Source organism: Pongo abelii, chromosome 5 (genome assembly GCF_028885655.2).
Source record: "Pongo abelii isolate AG06213 chromosome 5, NHGRI_mPonAbe1-v2.0_pri, whole genome shotgun sequence".
NCBI lineage: Eukaryota > Metazoa > Chordata > Mammalia > Primates > Hominidae > Pongo > Pongo abelii.
In genome coordinates, this window is record NC_071990.2 from 25,577,653 (window position 1) to 25,591,710 (window position 14,058).

Genomic DNA, 14,058 nt, shown 5'->3' on the forward strand with positions numbered 1-14,058 from the left:
TGAGTATTTTTCATAAACCTGTTGAATGTGCTACCCTGAAATTATAACTAGTGCCACCGATCTGGAGCTGGAAGAATTTAATACAAATTGTTTTCTTAAGCAATTTTGCAATAGCGATTGAGGATCTAGAAGATGGTTGTTAAGGCAATTTTGCCATCATTAGGTTAGAATAAACAATATATTTTGCTATAGAATTTTTCCCCAGTGCCCAGTATGCTTTATTGTATTTGTTCTTTTATTTTACTAGGGACAGTTTCTATAGGTTATTTATTTTTACTAGTCTCATGAGTTGTTGCCTCCTAATCATTGGCCTTCTATAATTAAATGCCTTAAGCATATCATTTGTTTTCTTGGCCTTAATTCACATGTGAGAAAAGTAGGAAGTATTTTCCTTCCACATAAGCACCATAAAAATGCAATGTTGAAATATGTGTCTAAATCCTAGAAACTCAGCGTATGTTGGAAATAAAAGGGACCTCTTTGGTAATATCCTAATTCTCTCATTTTACTGACAAGAACTTGAGACACACACGAAAAGTGATGTGCTTAAGGTCATTCAACCATTACTTGCTCGGCTGGGATGTGAGGACTGGCCTTTTGGTTTTCAGCCTCCAGCGCTTTCACTGACTCAGTACTGGCACCCATGAAAGAAAGGGGACATAAGTAATTTTTAGGAAAAGAGAAGCAATTTAATAAGTAATTGAACAAGTACACAGATGAGATATACCCAGTCTTTCTCATAGGACAGTGTTTTAGAATAAGGGACTAGTGAACTGAATTTAAAAAAGTGAAAAGGAAGGCACTCACCTCCAGCCTCCTAACAGGGTCAGGGAGTGGAAGAAGGGGGGCTTTTCATAGCTGGAGGCAGCCAAGCGCCTATGTGTTCCATGCCACTGCTGGAGTTCTCTCTTAGTAGATAAAGCCAGAGAATCACTAGAAAAGAAAGTCTCAGAGACTTGGGCATAAAATAATTCCCTACCTTCCCACCTCACCCTTATCCTAGGGTATTTTTGGGGTATGCTGAGTGGAGGTCCTTTTCCTGGAAACATGGAAAACAGGTAGTCACCCCCAGTTAATAAATACCTGGTTTCCACTCTTCTAGTACTTACCACTGGCAGCCTTGTGGTAGAGTTATTGGCACACATATCTGTTTGCCTTGCTTGAGAGCAGGAACCATCTTATGCTCATCTCTATGTTTTTCACAAAGTCTGATTTAGGGTCTTCTGTCCACTTGGTATAATTTAGTGGTTGTGTGTGCATGTGTGAATTTTCTGTTTCAAGCTTGCTTGATGGTGTTGGATTTTATAGGACTGACTTGTCAAAGTGGATCCAAGTGATTAGTCTAATCTCCTCAATTTGCAGATGAGAAAATTCCTTTTCAGAGCAGTGATATGATTTGTCCCAGCCCAGCAGGTAGTTGGACAGGCAGGATCCTGGACTCCAATTCAAGACATGTGCCTTGTTTTATACCCTTGCCCACCCACTACTGTAGGTCGTTTAATAAACTCATCTAGATATAATTTCACATCCTGGTATACTACAGAGCCTGACTTCCTCACTTACATATTCCTTAGGGAAAACTAGCTTTACTTTGTGACTCTAATAACAATTGCTTAATAATATTCTAAACATTATTAAAGCTCTTCTCAAGCAGATGCAGGTGGGAATTTATCTGTGATGAGCACAATTTAATTTCAATATGCAATTAGGTGTGCTGTTGGTTTATTTGCATGGGAATAGCAATCCTACCAGGTTTTACATTTATGATGGGCTGGCTGCCTGTCAGGCAAAAGAATGCTGCAGAGTCAGTTTTTCACTGTAGTTGTGAGGCAGAAATGCAGTTGGCATTTTAAAAAGTAAGAGGGTGCTTGGTGCTTGACCTGTGATTCAGAAAAGGCAGTCTTCTTTCTCTGGGCTTTATTCAGTGTGCTTACATTTTTTGTTTTGGGCAATGTGTGGAATGTGTATCTAATATGTGTGTTTCCTCCCCTCAGAGCACTGTTATTGGGCCTGGCTTGTAATCATAACTTGAAAGGGGTTTCTCTGGATCTCAGCAACTGTGAGGTAAGAACACCCTTAGATTGTATACTGGAATAGATAATAGCCTCAACCGCTTTGCCTTTTTCCTGGATAAAATGTGATACTGTGATTCCACAGGGTGTAAATGAAGCAGAAAAATAAATTATACAAGTTTCTAACATTCTGTATTTTGCAAGTTTCATCTACAGACAGCCACAGAACATCATTTAGAAAGCTTTCAAGTATGTTTTTAATGACTTGGGTTTTGTTGTTGTTCCATTCTTGGTGCCGGATGGCTGAGTATTTTATGATGAAGCCTTGAGATATAAAACCATAGACTTGCTTTGCCATCATGAAAATGAAACATGCAGCATTTGTTGCAAGGGACAAATGTGTAAAACCTAACTTGGATTTTGTAGAGCGTGAAAGAGAATGGCTGTCTTATTAATTTTACTTTTTAATATCTTGATTTAAAACAAGAAAATTAACATACCTCTAGAAAGTATAGCAATTTCAAACACTTCCTATCAAAGAGCTCATAAGAAGAATTGAGACTAAAGTGTCTATATATATATATATGTTTGTTTTTTTTTTCTTCTTTTTTTGAGATGGAGTTTTGCTCTGTCGCTCAGGCTGGAGTACAGTGGCACGATTTCGGCTCACTGCAAGCTCTGCCTCCTGGGTTCACGCCATTCTCCTGCCTCAGCCTCCCGAGCAGCTGGGACTACAGGCGCCCGCCACCACGCCCGGCTAATTTTTTTTGCATTTTTAGTAGAGACGGGGTTTCACTGTGTTAGCCAGGGGTTTCACTGTGTTAGCCAGGATGGTCTCGATTTCCTGACCTCGTGATCCGCCCGCCTCAGCCTCTCAAAGTGCTGGGATTACAGTCGTGAGCCACCGCGCCCGGCCTAAAGTGTCTATGTTTTACAGGGCACCTAAACTTCTACTATGTTGAAACTTTTACTTTGTGTGACTAGTAAGAAAATACCCGGATACAAATTATATGGCTTGTTCAGAGCCTGACTTAACATGTCAAGCTTTATCACTTCTTCCCAGGAATGGAGATGGAAGTCTCCTCATTCCTATTCCCGGGACTTTACACTCACTGTTCTCTCTTCCCCAGCACTCCTCCCATGTCCCTCTTCCTTCCCTTCCCCAAGACCTCCCTCTCTTTGAGGAATTAACTCACGTGCAGTCTCCTGCATGCGTGCATCAGCTTCCTAGGCTATGCAATCCTGGATGAATTGGTTAATATCACTAAATCTCAATTTCTGTGCCTGCAAAATGGAGATAATAGTAACTCTCCCAATGGGTTGTTAGGAAGTTTAAAGGAGCTCTTTTTGAAAAGTGCTTCTTAGGGTATCTGGTGCGCAGAAAAGTTATTTGCTCTTGCTGTTTTCCTGTCTGTCTGCCAAGTTTCTTCCCTGCCTGCTTCAGCCCTTTGTGATCTTGATCTTTTCTAATTGTTTAGCACTTAATGATAATAGCATGCACTTGGACACTAAATCGCTAATAGTACCTTGCACAGATATTAAATTAACTCCTGTATGCTTGGATGTAACTTTCTGGAGGGCAGTATTTATGTCATACTATATTTTGTATTTCCCCTATCTCCTAGCAAAATGTCAGGCACCAAGCCAATACTAAATATTGAATAAGATTAATGGTTTGCCTCTATGAAAATTCTAGAAATGGACAAGTCTGAATTTGTACCATATAAATTGTTAGTGTAGTATTTTTCATTAGTTTCAAGCTGGAGTGAACACCAGTTATGTGATTTAACAGTCTTGTTGTTTTGAAAAAAGAAAAGCAAAAAACAATACAAAAAGACATATTATAAAAAAAAAAAAAAAAAAAAACCCAAGCAATAGAACCCTAAAAAACTAACCTTGCGTTGTGGAATTTTCATATGCAAGTTAATGATCTTTCATTTATAAAAACAGACTATAAAGTAGAAACCAAATCTGGTAATATTAATTAATTATTTGTTTACCAGCACTTTACTGAAGGGCATGCCAATAGTAATTTTATTTTTAATTGGGGGAGGAGTGAGAGATGAAGGGGGTGGAATAGGTTATTCTGTCAAACAAACGAACAAAAAAACAACAACAAAAAAAACACCAGGCTGGGCGCAGTCAATGCCTGTAATCCCAGCACTTTGGGAGGCCTAGGCAGGTGGATCACGAGGTCAAGAGTTCAAGACCAGCCTGGCCAAGATGGTGACCCTGTCTCTACTAAAAATACAAAAATTAGCTGGGTGTGGTGGCGGGTGCCTGTAATCCCAGCTACTCAGGAGGCTGAGGCAGAGAACTGCTTGAACCTGGGGGGCGGAGGTTGCAGTGAGCTGAGATTGTACCAATGCAGTCCAGCCTGGGTGACAGCTAGACTCTATCTCAAATAAAAAAAAACAAAAAAAAAAAGTTGGTAAGTTGGTGTAAACTTTACTGCTCTACCAGATCAAACTACTAAATTAGCGATAACTTCTAATGTGGTTTTACAATCCTGATTAAATATCGTGACTGCCAGCAGTCTAACATCTTTTATTCAGTTCTGTGATAAAGCTGGGATGGGTATAAGTGATCATCTGGTTCCTTAATTATAGGTAAACTGAGGTCGAAAGAAGTGGAAATAATATAACTCACCAATGGCAGATCCATGCTGCAAATACTCTGTCCTCATTCTCTTTTGCTAATAGTAATATTGACTGTGATAATTATTAGACTACTAAGTATGGTTAGGCATTTTCTTCTCAAATAAATTGATAGGGGCCATGTTGCCAAAGATTGCTATATACCTTGTTCCTTAAACTCCTTTATGATCTATTGGAAATAACTTTCAGATAGTTATAGTAGATGAACCCTATAAAACTGATATTTTGCATGTCAAAAATTGCAGACTATTGGCAGTTTCATGAAGTTCAACTTAATTGCTAGTAGACTTAATAATCTTTTTAACAAAGGCAGGAATTCAGGTCAAATGGTTAATCTCTGATGATGGGATTGAACAGTATTATTATGATAATTCCAACTACATTTTGGCCTTTCACTTATGCATTATATGATAAATTGATACTGCCGATATGGGGAAGTCTTGAAAGTATTGTAGTACCATGTTCTCCCCACTTATAACTTGAATCACAGTACTGGTGACCACATTTATAAAGTCATGTGTTATGTTGATGCATGAAAGTTGGCAAAACACAAAATTGTTTTTCTAAACTATGTTATAGTGTTTTATCACATTTTGTTTCTTAGGCCTAGATGTCCACATTTAAGTAGGTTTCAGTTTGCTTATCTTCATGATATAATAAATCTCCCCCCAAAAGTGTTTGGATTTCCAATATAATTCATGCTGGAATGCTTGACACTTTGAGTGTTAACTGTTTGAGTCTTTAATCATCTGTGTTTGATATTGCAGAGTTTATGTAATCCTCTTAGAAAGAAGCTCTTACTATCATGGAAGTTTAAAATCATGAATATTTATATTTTCTTTCTGCCTGTTCTCTATTTAGCAACAAACCCTCTCCGCTGTTAGCATACCAGTTGAAATCATAGCAGCTTCAGCCCTTGACTTTCCCTGATGATCAGATAAATCTAGTCTTAAAATCCAAAAGGTGGTGAGAAATGAAATTTCTCCTTGATACCATTGTCATCTTGGGAGGTTATTTTTCTGAGGATGACTTACTCAGGATGAGGGGCTGGCAGACCTAGGATGAGTCAAGGTCCAGAGCATTCGGCTGGCAGGTGTTGATCATCGTGCTTGGGGCCGGTGGGGGGTTGGGGGGTGGGGGTGTTTTCCTGCAGTTTCTGATGTGGGCTCCGTAAGAACTCAACGCATCCTGTGGGTACCTCTAATACAAGTCCACCTCAGCCAGGGAAACAGAAGCTATTGTGAGATACCTTGATGTCATCTTATATTTATAACTAGGTGATTAATTTTAATATAAAACCTCTACTATATAGAATTTTTGATCCAGATTTATTTCTTCTCCTGGTAGGGGGAATAAATCCAGTGATTGATTTTATAATCAGATTAGTATGAGTGTTATAGAGGATAAATGATTGTAAAAGATGGTAGTTGAGATTATTGGGAGGAAAGGGGAAAACAGTCTTAAAGTAGGAAATAAAAGTGTTTGGACACGGAGCTTAGAATAACTTAAGCAAATTATTTTTGATTTTGCCATATGCCGGTTCCTTTACTGTTCATTCTCACCTTTCCTAATAAGTTGGCTTGTAGTTCTCAGGGTATTCTTTATTCCCCTGAAATAGGCATTTTACACTCAATTTGAATGAGAGAGGAGACTTACACTTCATGCTATTAAAAAAAAAGTTCCCTGTGGGTATTTAGAACTTATGGAGTTGCTTACTTACAATACAAACATCATCGTTATTTGGAAAATTAAATCTAAAATGTTGGTCTCTATTCTTTTGGATCTGTGATAGCTAAGGTAATAAGCACTGAAATTAACCTTACATTTTCGGATAACTTCCATACTTATAGGAAAAAACTTCTGTGTTCCTTAAGGCATTTTGCATTAATTATATCATCACCTCTCTTTCTTTCCCTTGGTCTTTTAGTACTGAAAAGGAGTCTCTTTTGTATATGAAAATGACTCAAAGTAGTTATGGGAGGCAAAAGAGTGAGCCAAGGGTGAGCACTTTGGAATCAAAAGGCCCTCTTTGAAACCTGGCTCAGTTGCTTAGCTTATTAGGTGACTCACCTTCTTTCAGCCTTTGTTGCTCATCTATTGAATGGAAATAATAGTTTCCAGGGCTAGCGTCTGGTACGACGTCACTACGCCAGCCCAGCATATGTGAGCCATCATCTGGGGAGTAAAAGATTTGAGATGGAGGAGCTTTATTTGGAATGTCAGAATTGACATCATAGGTCAGTATTGCCCTTCTAAGAATTTTTATTTAGAAGCTTTATAAATATTCAGTCTTTACCAAAACATTTTTGGGAATTGCCTTCAAAGCTATTTTACATCTTTCAAGAAGGATTACTCTCATCAGCTTATGGTGAGACAAATTCTTCTTGAAACCTGATTTTTTGATGCAAGACAGTGTTATACTTCATGGCCAGATTAGCTTCAGAATGGCCTGTGGCTGATCCTTATTCATTCTCAAAGGGTAAGGATTTAGTGTCAGTACAGATGTTCAGAGAAATGTGTGTGTTCCATTGGCCTCTAGGTTAGTTCTGAAGAGCTTCAAAACCATTTCTATGGCAGTAGTGATAGTGGCATTCATGAGTAGTATTCCCATGTACCCAAGTATCTGAAGAGAGGCAATGGATCTTTCATTCTCTCTTTTTTTTTAAATTGAGATGAAGTTTTGCTCTGTCATCAAGGCTGGAGTGCAGTTGTGCAATCTTGGCTCACTGCAACCTGCACCTCCGGGGTTCAAGCTATTCTCCTGCCTCAGCCTTATGAGTAGCTGGGATTACAGACATATGCCACTGTGTCTGGCTAATTTTTATATTATTAGTAGAGATGGGGTTTTACCATGTTGGCCAGGCTGGTCTCGAACTCCTGACCTCAAGTAATCCACCTACCTCAGCCTCTCAAAGTGCTGGGATTACAGGTATGAGCTCCTATGCCTGGCCATGTGCATTCTTGTATGTTTAAAAATCTTATAACTTCATAGTTATACATTAAGAGAAGAGTTGGTAAATGCTGGGACTAAATTCTTCAAACAGTCTCCTTCCAAATGAGAGACAAAAGTCTCTAATACTTCAGAGAAGATGCAAAGGGCAATTAATTATAGCTGTGGCTTAGTTGTAGGCCTGGGTGTGGGAGTTAGTTTCTTTAAGTGGAAGCTTTTCTGAAGATGATCCTACAGTTTATTGCAATTCATGATGAGTAGAAAAAAGAGCACCAAATACTGACATTTGTAATGAGTTTTGCAGCAATTGAATACAAGCTTTTGAGACAGTTTCATTCCATTTGATAGTCATTCAACCAACCTTGAGGCAAGCATCATTGTAGTGCCCCTCACCTATCACTTCCCTGTCAGGCCAGATACGGCATGCAGAATTGCAAATGTTTCACGCGACAGGATGCATATATAAAAGCAATGAATATCTGCGACTATTTGCACCTTGAAAATGACTGTATTTGCCTGGGCATGATGGCTCATGCCTGTCATCCCAGCACTTTGGGAGGCCAAGGCAGGCAGATCACTTAAGGTCAGGAGTTCAGGACCAGCCTGGCTAACATGGTGAAACCCGTCTCTACTAAAAATACAAAAATTAGCTAGGCATGGTAGTGCACGCCTGTAATCCCAGCTACTTGGGACCCTGAGACAGGAGAATCGCTTGAACCTGGGAGGTAGAGGTTGCAGTCGAGATCGTGCCATTGCACTCCAGCCTGGGAGACAGTGACTCTGTCTCAAACAAACAAACAAACAAAAAAAGAAAACAACTGTGTTTATATACATCCTTCTTAGGTACTAGATTGTTATTTGGCATCAAATCCTGCTAGAAAGTGGACATTATGGGGGGGAGGAGCCAAGATGGCCGAATAGGAACAGCTCCGGTCTACAGCTCCCAGCGCGAGCGACGCAGAAGACGGGTGATTTCTGCATTTCCATCTGAGGTACCGTGTTCGTCTCACTAGGGAGTGCCAGACAGTGGGCGCAGGTCAGTGGGTGAGCGCACCGTGCGCCAGCCGAAGCAGGGGCGAGGCATTGCCTCACTCGGGAAGCGCAAGGGGTCAGGGAGTTCCCCTTCCAGAGGTGACAGACGGCACCTGGAAAATCGGGCCACTCCCACCCGAATACTGTGCTTTTCCGACGGGCTTAGGAAACGGTGCCCCAGGAGAGTATAGCCCGCACCTGGCTCAGAGGGTCCTACGCCCACGGAGTCTCGCTGATTGCTAGCACAGCAGTCTGAGATCAAGCAGCAAGTCGGCAGCGAGGCTGGGGGAGGGGCGCCCGCCATTGCCCAGGCTCGCTTAGGTAAACAAAGCAGCCTGGAAGCTTGAACTGGGTGGAGCCCACCACAGCTCAAGGAGGCCTGCCTGCCTCTGTAGGCTCCACCTCTGGGGGCAGGGCACAGACAAACAAAAAGACAGCAGTAACCTCTGCAGACTTAAATGTCCCTGTCTGACAGCTGTGAGGAGAGCAGTGGTTCTCCCAGCACGCAGCTGGAGATCTGAGAACAGGCTGACTGCCTCCTCAAGTGGGTCCCTGACCCCTGACCCCCGATCAGCCTCACTGGGAGGCACCCCCCAGCAGGGGCAGACTGACACCTCACACGGCCGGCCAGGTACTCCAACAGACCTGCAGCTGAGGGTTCTGTCTGTTAGAAGGAAAACTAACAGAAAGGACATCCACACCAAAAACCCATCTGTACATCACCATCATCAAAGACCAAAAGTAGATAAAACCACAAAGATGGGGAAAAAACAGAGCAGAAAAACTGGAAACTCTAAAAACCAGAGTACCTCTCCTCCTCCAAAGGAACGCAGTTCCTCACCAGCAACGGAACAAAGCTGGATGGAGAATGACTTTGACGAGCTGAGAGAAGAAGGCTTCAGACGATCAAATTACTCCGAGCTACGGGAGGATATTCAATCCAAAGGCAAAGAAGTTGAAAACTTTGAAAAAAATTTAGAAGAATGTATAACTAGAATAACCAATACAGAGAAGTGCTTAAAGGAGCTGATGGAGCTGAAAACCAAGGCTCGAGAACTACGTGAAGAATGCAGAAGCCTCAGGAGCCGATGCGATCAAATGGAAGAAAGGGTATCAGCCCTGGAAGATGAAATGAATGAAATGAAGCGAGAGGGGAAGTTTAGAGAAAAAAGAATAAAAAGAAATGAGCAAAGCCTCCAAGAAATGTGGGACTATGTGAAAAGACCAAATCTACGTCTGATTGGTGTACCTGAAAGTGATGGGGAGAATGGAAACAAGTTGGAAAACACTCTGCAGGATATTATCCAGGAGAACTTCCCCAATCTAGCAAGGCAGGCCAACATTCAGATTCAGGAAATACAGAGAACGCCACAAAGATACTCTTCGAGAAGAGCAACTCCAAGACACATAATTGTCAGATTCACCAAAGTTGAAATGAAGGAAAAAATGTTAAGGGCAGCCAGAGAGAAAGGACGGGTTACCATCAAAGGGAAGCCCATCAGACTAACAGCGGATCTCTCGGCAGAAACCCTACAAGCCAGAAGAGAGTGGGGGCCAATATTCAACATTCTTAAAGAAAAGAATTTTCAACCCAGAATTTCATATCCTGCCAAACTAAGCTTCATAAGTGAAGGAGAAATAAAATACTTTACAGACAAGCAAATGCTGAGAGATTTTGTCACCATCAGGCCTGCCCTAAAAGAGCTCTTGAAGGAAGCGCTAAACATGGAAAGGCACAACCGGTACCAGCCACTGCAAAATCATACCGAAATGTAAAGACCATTGAGACTAGGAAGAGACTGCATCAACTAACGAGCAAAACATCGAGCTAACATCATAATGACAGGATCAAATTCACACATAACAATATTAACTTTAAATGTAAATGGACTAAATGGTCCAATTAAAAGACACAGACTGGCAAATTGGATAAAGACTCAAGACCCATCAGTGTGCTGTATTCAGGAAACCCATCTCACGTGCAGAGACACACATAGGCTCAAAATAAAAGGATGGAGGAAGATCTACCAAGCAAATGGAAAACAAAAAAAGGCAGGGGTTGCAATCCTAGTCTCTGATAAAACAGACTTTAAACCAACAAAGATCAAAAGAGACAAAGAAGGCCATTACATAATGGTAAAGGGATTAATTCAACAAGAAGAGCTAACTATCCTAAATATATATGCACCCAATACAGGAGCACCCAGATTCATAAAGCAAGTCCTGAGTGACCTACAAAGAGACTTAGACTCCCACACATTAATAATGGGAGACTTTAACACCCCACTGTCAACATTAGACAGATCAACGAGACAGAAAGTCAACAAGGATACCCAGGAATTGAACTCAGCTCTGCACCAAGCAGACCTAATAGACATCTACAGAACTCTCCACCCCAAATCAACAGAATATACATTTTTTTCAGCACCACACCACACCTATTCCAAAATTGACCATATCCTTGGAAGTAAAGCTCTCCTCAATAAATGTAAAAGAACAGAAAATGTAACAAACTGTCTCTCAGATCACAGTGCAATCAAGCTAGAACTCAGGATTAAGAATCTCACTCAAAACCGCTCAACTACGTGGAAACTGAACAACCTGCTCCTGAATGACTACTGGGTACATAACGAAATGAAGGCAGAAATAAAGATGTTCTTTGAAACGAACGAGAACCAAGACACAACATACCAGAATCTCTGGGATGCATTCAAAGCAGTGTGTAGAGGGAAATTTATAGCACTAAATGCCCACAAGAGAAAGCAGGAAAGATCCAAAATTGACACCCTAACATCACAATTAAAAGAACTAGAAAAGCAAGAGCAAACACATTCAAAAGCTAGCAGAAGGCAAGAAATAACTAAAATCAGAGCAGAACTGAAGGAAATAGAGACACAAAAAACCCTTCAAAAAATAAATGAATCCAGGAGCTGGTTTTTTGAAAGGATCAACAAAATTGATAGACCGCTAGCAAGATTAATAAAGAAAAAAAGAGAGAAGAATCAAATAGATGCAATAAAAAATGATAAAGGGGATATCACCACCGATCCCACAGAAATACAAACTACCATCAGAGAATATTACAAACACCTCTATGCAAATAAACTAGAAAATCTAGAAGAAATGGATAAATTCCTCAACACATACACCCTCCCAAGACTAAACCAAGAAGAAGTTCAATCTCTGAATAGACCAATAACAGGAGCTGAAATTATGGCAATAATCAATAGCTTACCAACCAAAAAAAGTCCAGGACCAGATGGGTTCACAGCTGAATTCTACCAGAGGTACAAGGAGGAGCTGGTACCATTCCTTCTGAAACTATTCCAATCAATAGAAAAAGAGGGAATCCTCCCTAACTCATTTTATGAGGCCAGCATCATCCTGATACCAAAGCCTGGCAGAGACACAACAAAAAAAGAGAATTTTAGACCAATATCCTTGATGAACATTGATGCAAAAATCCTCAATAAAATACTGGCAAACAGAATCCAGCAGCACATCAAAAAGCTTATCCACCATGATCAAGTGGGCTTCATCCCTGGGATGCAAGGCTGGTTCAATATACGCAAATCAATAAATGTAATCCAGCATATAAACAGAACCAAAGACAAAAACCACATGATTATCTCAATAGATGCAGAAAAGGCCTTTGACAAAATTCAACAACCCTTCATGCTAAAAACTCTCAATAAATTAGGAATTGATGGGACGTATCTCAAAATAATAAGAGCTATTTATGACAAACCCACAGCCAATATCATACTGAATGGGCAAAAACTGAAAGCATTCCCTTTGAAAACTGGCACAAGACAGGGATGCCCTCTCTCGCCACTTCTATTCAACATAGTGTTGGAAGTTCTGGCCAGGGCAATTAGGCAGGAGAAGGAAATCAAGGGTATTCAATTAGGAAAAGAGGAAGTCAAATTGTCCCTGTTTGCAGATGACATGATAGTATATCTAGAAAACCCCATTGTCTCAGCCCAAAATCTCCTTAAGCTGATAAGCAACTTCAGCAAAGTCTCAGGATACAAAATCAATGTGCAAAAATCACAAGCATTCTTATACATCAATAACAGACAAACAGAGAGCCAAATCATGAGTGAACTCCCATTCACAATTGCTTCAAAGAGAATAAAATACCTAGGAATCCAACTTACAAGGGATGTGAAAGACCTCTTCAAGGAGAACTACAAACCACTGCTCAAGGAAATAAAAGAGGATACAAACAAATGGAAGAACATTCCATGCTCATGGGTAGGAAGAATCAATATCATGAAAATGGCCATCCTTCCCAAGGTAATTTACAGATTCAATGCCATCCCCATCAAGCTACCAATGACTTTCTTCACAGAATTGGAAAAAACTACTTTAAAGTTCATATGGAACCAAAAAAGAGCCCGCATCGCCAAGTCAATCCTAAGCCAAAAGAACAAAGCTGGAGGCATCACGCTACCTGACTTCAAACTATACTACAAGGCTACAGTAACCAAAACAGCATGGTACTGGTACCAAAACAGAGATACAGATCAATGGAACAGAACAGAGCCGTCAGAAATAATGCCACATATCTACAACCATCTGATCTTTGACAAACCTGAGAAAAACAAGAAATGGGGAAAGGATTCCCTATTTAATAAATGGTGCTGGGAAAACTGGCTAGCCATATGTAGAAAGCTGAAACTGGATCCCTTCCTTACACCTTATACAAAAATCAATTCAAGATGGATTAAAGACTTAAATGTTAGACCTAAAACCATAAAAACCCTAGAAGAAAACCTAGGCAATACCATTCAGGACATAGGCATGGGCAAGGACTTCATGTCTAAAACACCAAAAGCAATGGCAACAAAAGCCAAAATTGACAAATGGGATCTAATTAAACTAAAGAGCTTCTGCACAGCAAAGGAAACTACCATCAGAGTGAACAGGCAACCTACAAAATGGGAGAAAATTTTCGCAACCTACTCATCTGACAAAGGGCTAATATCCAGAATCTACAATGAACTCCAACAAATTTACAAGAAAAAAACAAACAACCCCATCAAAAAGTGGGCGAAGGACATGAACAGACACTTCTCAAAAGAAGACATTTATGCAGCCAAAAGACACATGAAAAAATGCTCACCATCACTGGCCATCAGAGAAATGCAAATCAAAACCACAATGAGATACCATCTCACACCAGTTAGAATGGCAATCATTAAAAAGTCAGGAAACAACAGGTGCTGGAGAGGATGTGGAGAAATAGGAACACTTTTACACTGTTGGTGGGACTGTAAACTAGTTCAACCCTTGTGGAAGTCAGTGTGGCGATTCCTCAGGGATCTAGAACTAGAAATTCCATTCGACCCAGCCATTCCATTACTGGGTATATACCCAAAGGACTATAAATCATGCTGCTATA

General features: G+C 40.5%; 1 protein-coding gene across 13 annotated transcripts in view; it reads left to right on the top strand.

Moving 5' to 3' along the window:
- Positions 1-14,058, top strand: part of CARMIL1 (capping protein regulator and myosin 1 linker 1) — a 349,638-nt gene that overhangs the window by 222,393 nt on the left and 113,187 nt on the right. For all 13 annotated transcript variants that reach the window (XM_054557000.2, XM_054557001.2, XM_054557007.2 and 10 more), the window contains 1 exon segment: positions 1,995-2,064. In XM_054557000.2, the coding sequence (XP_054412975.2) occupies positions 1,995-2,064 (70 nt within the window).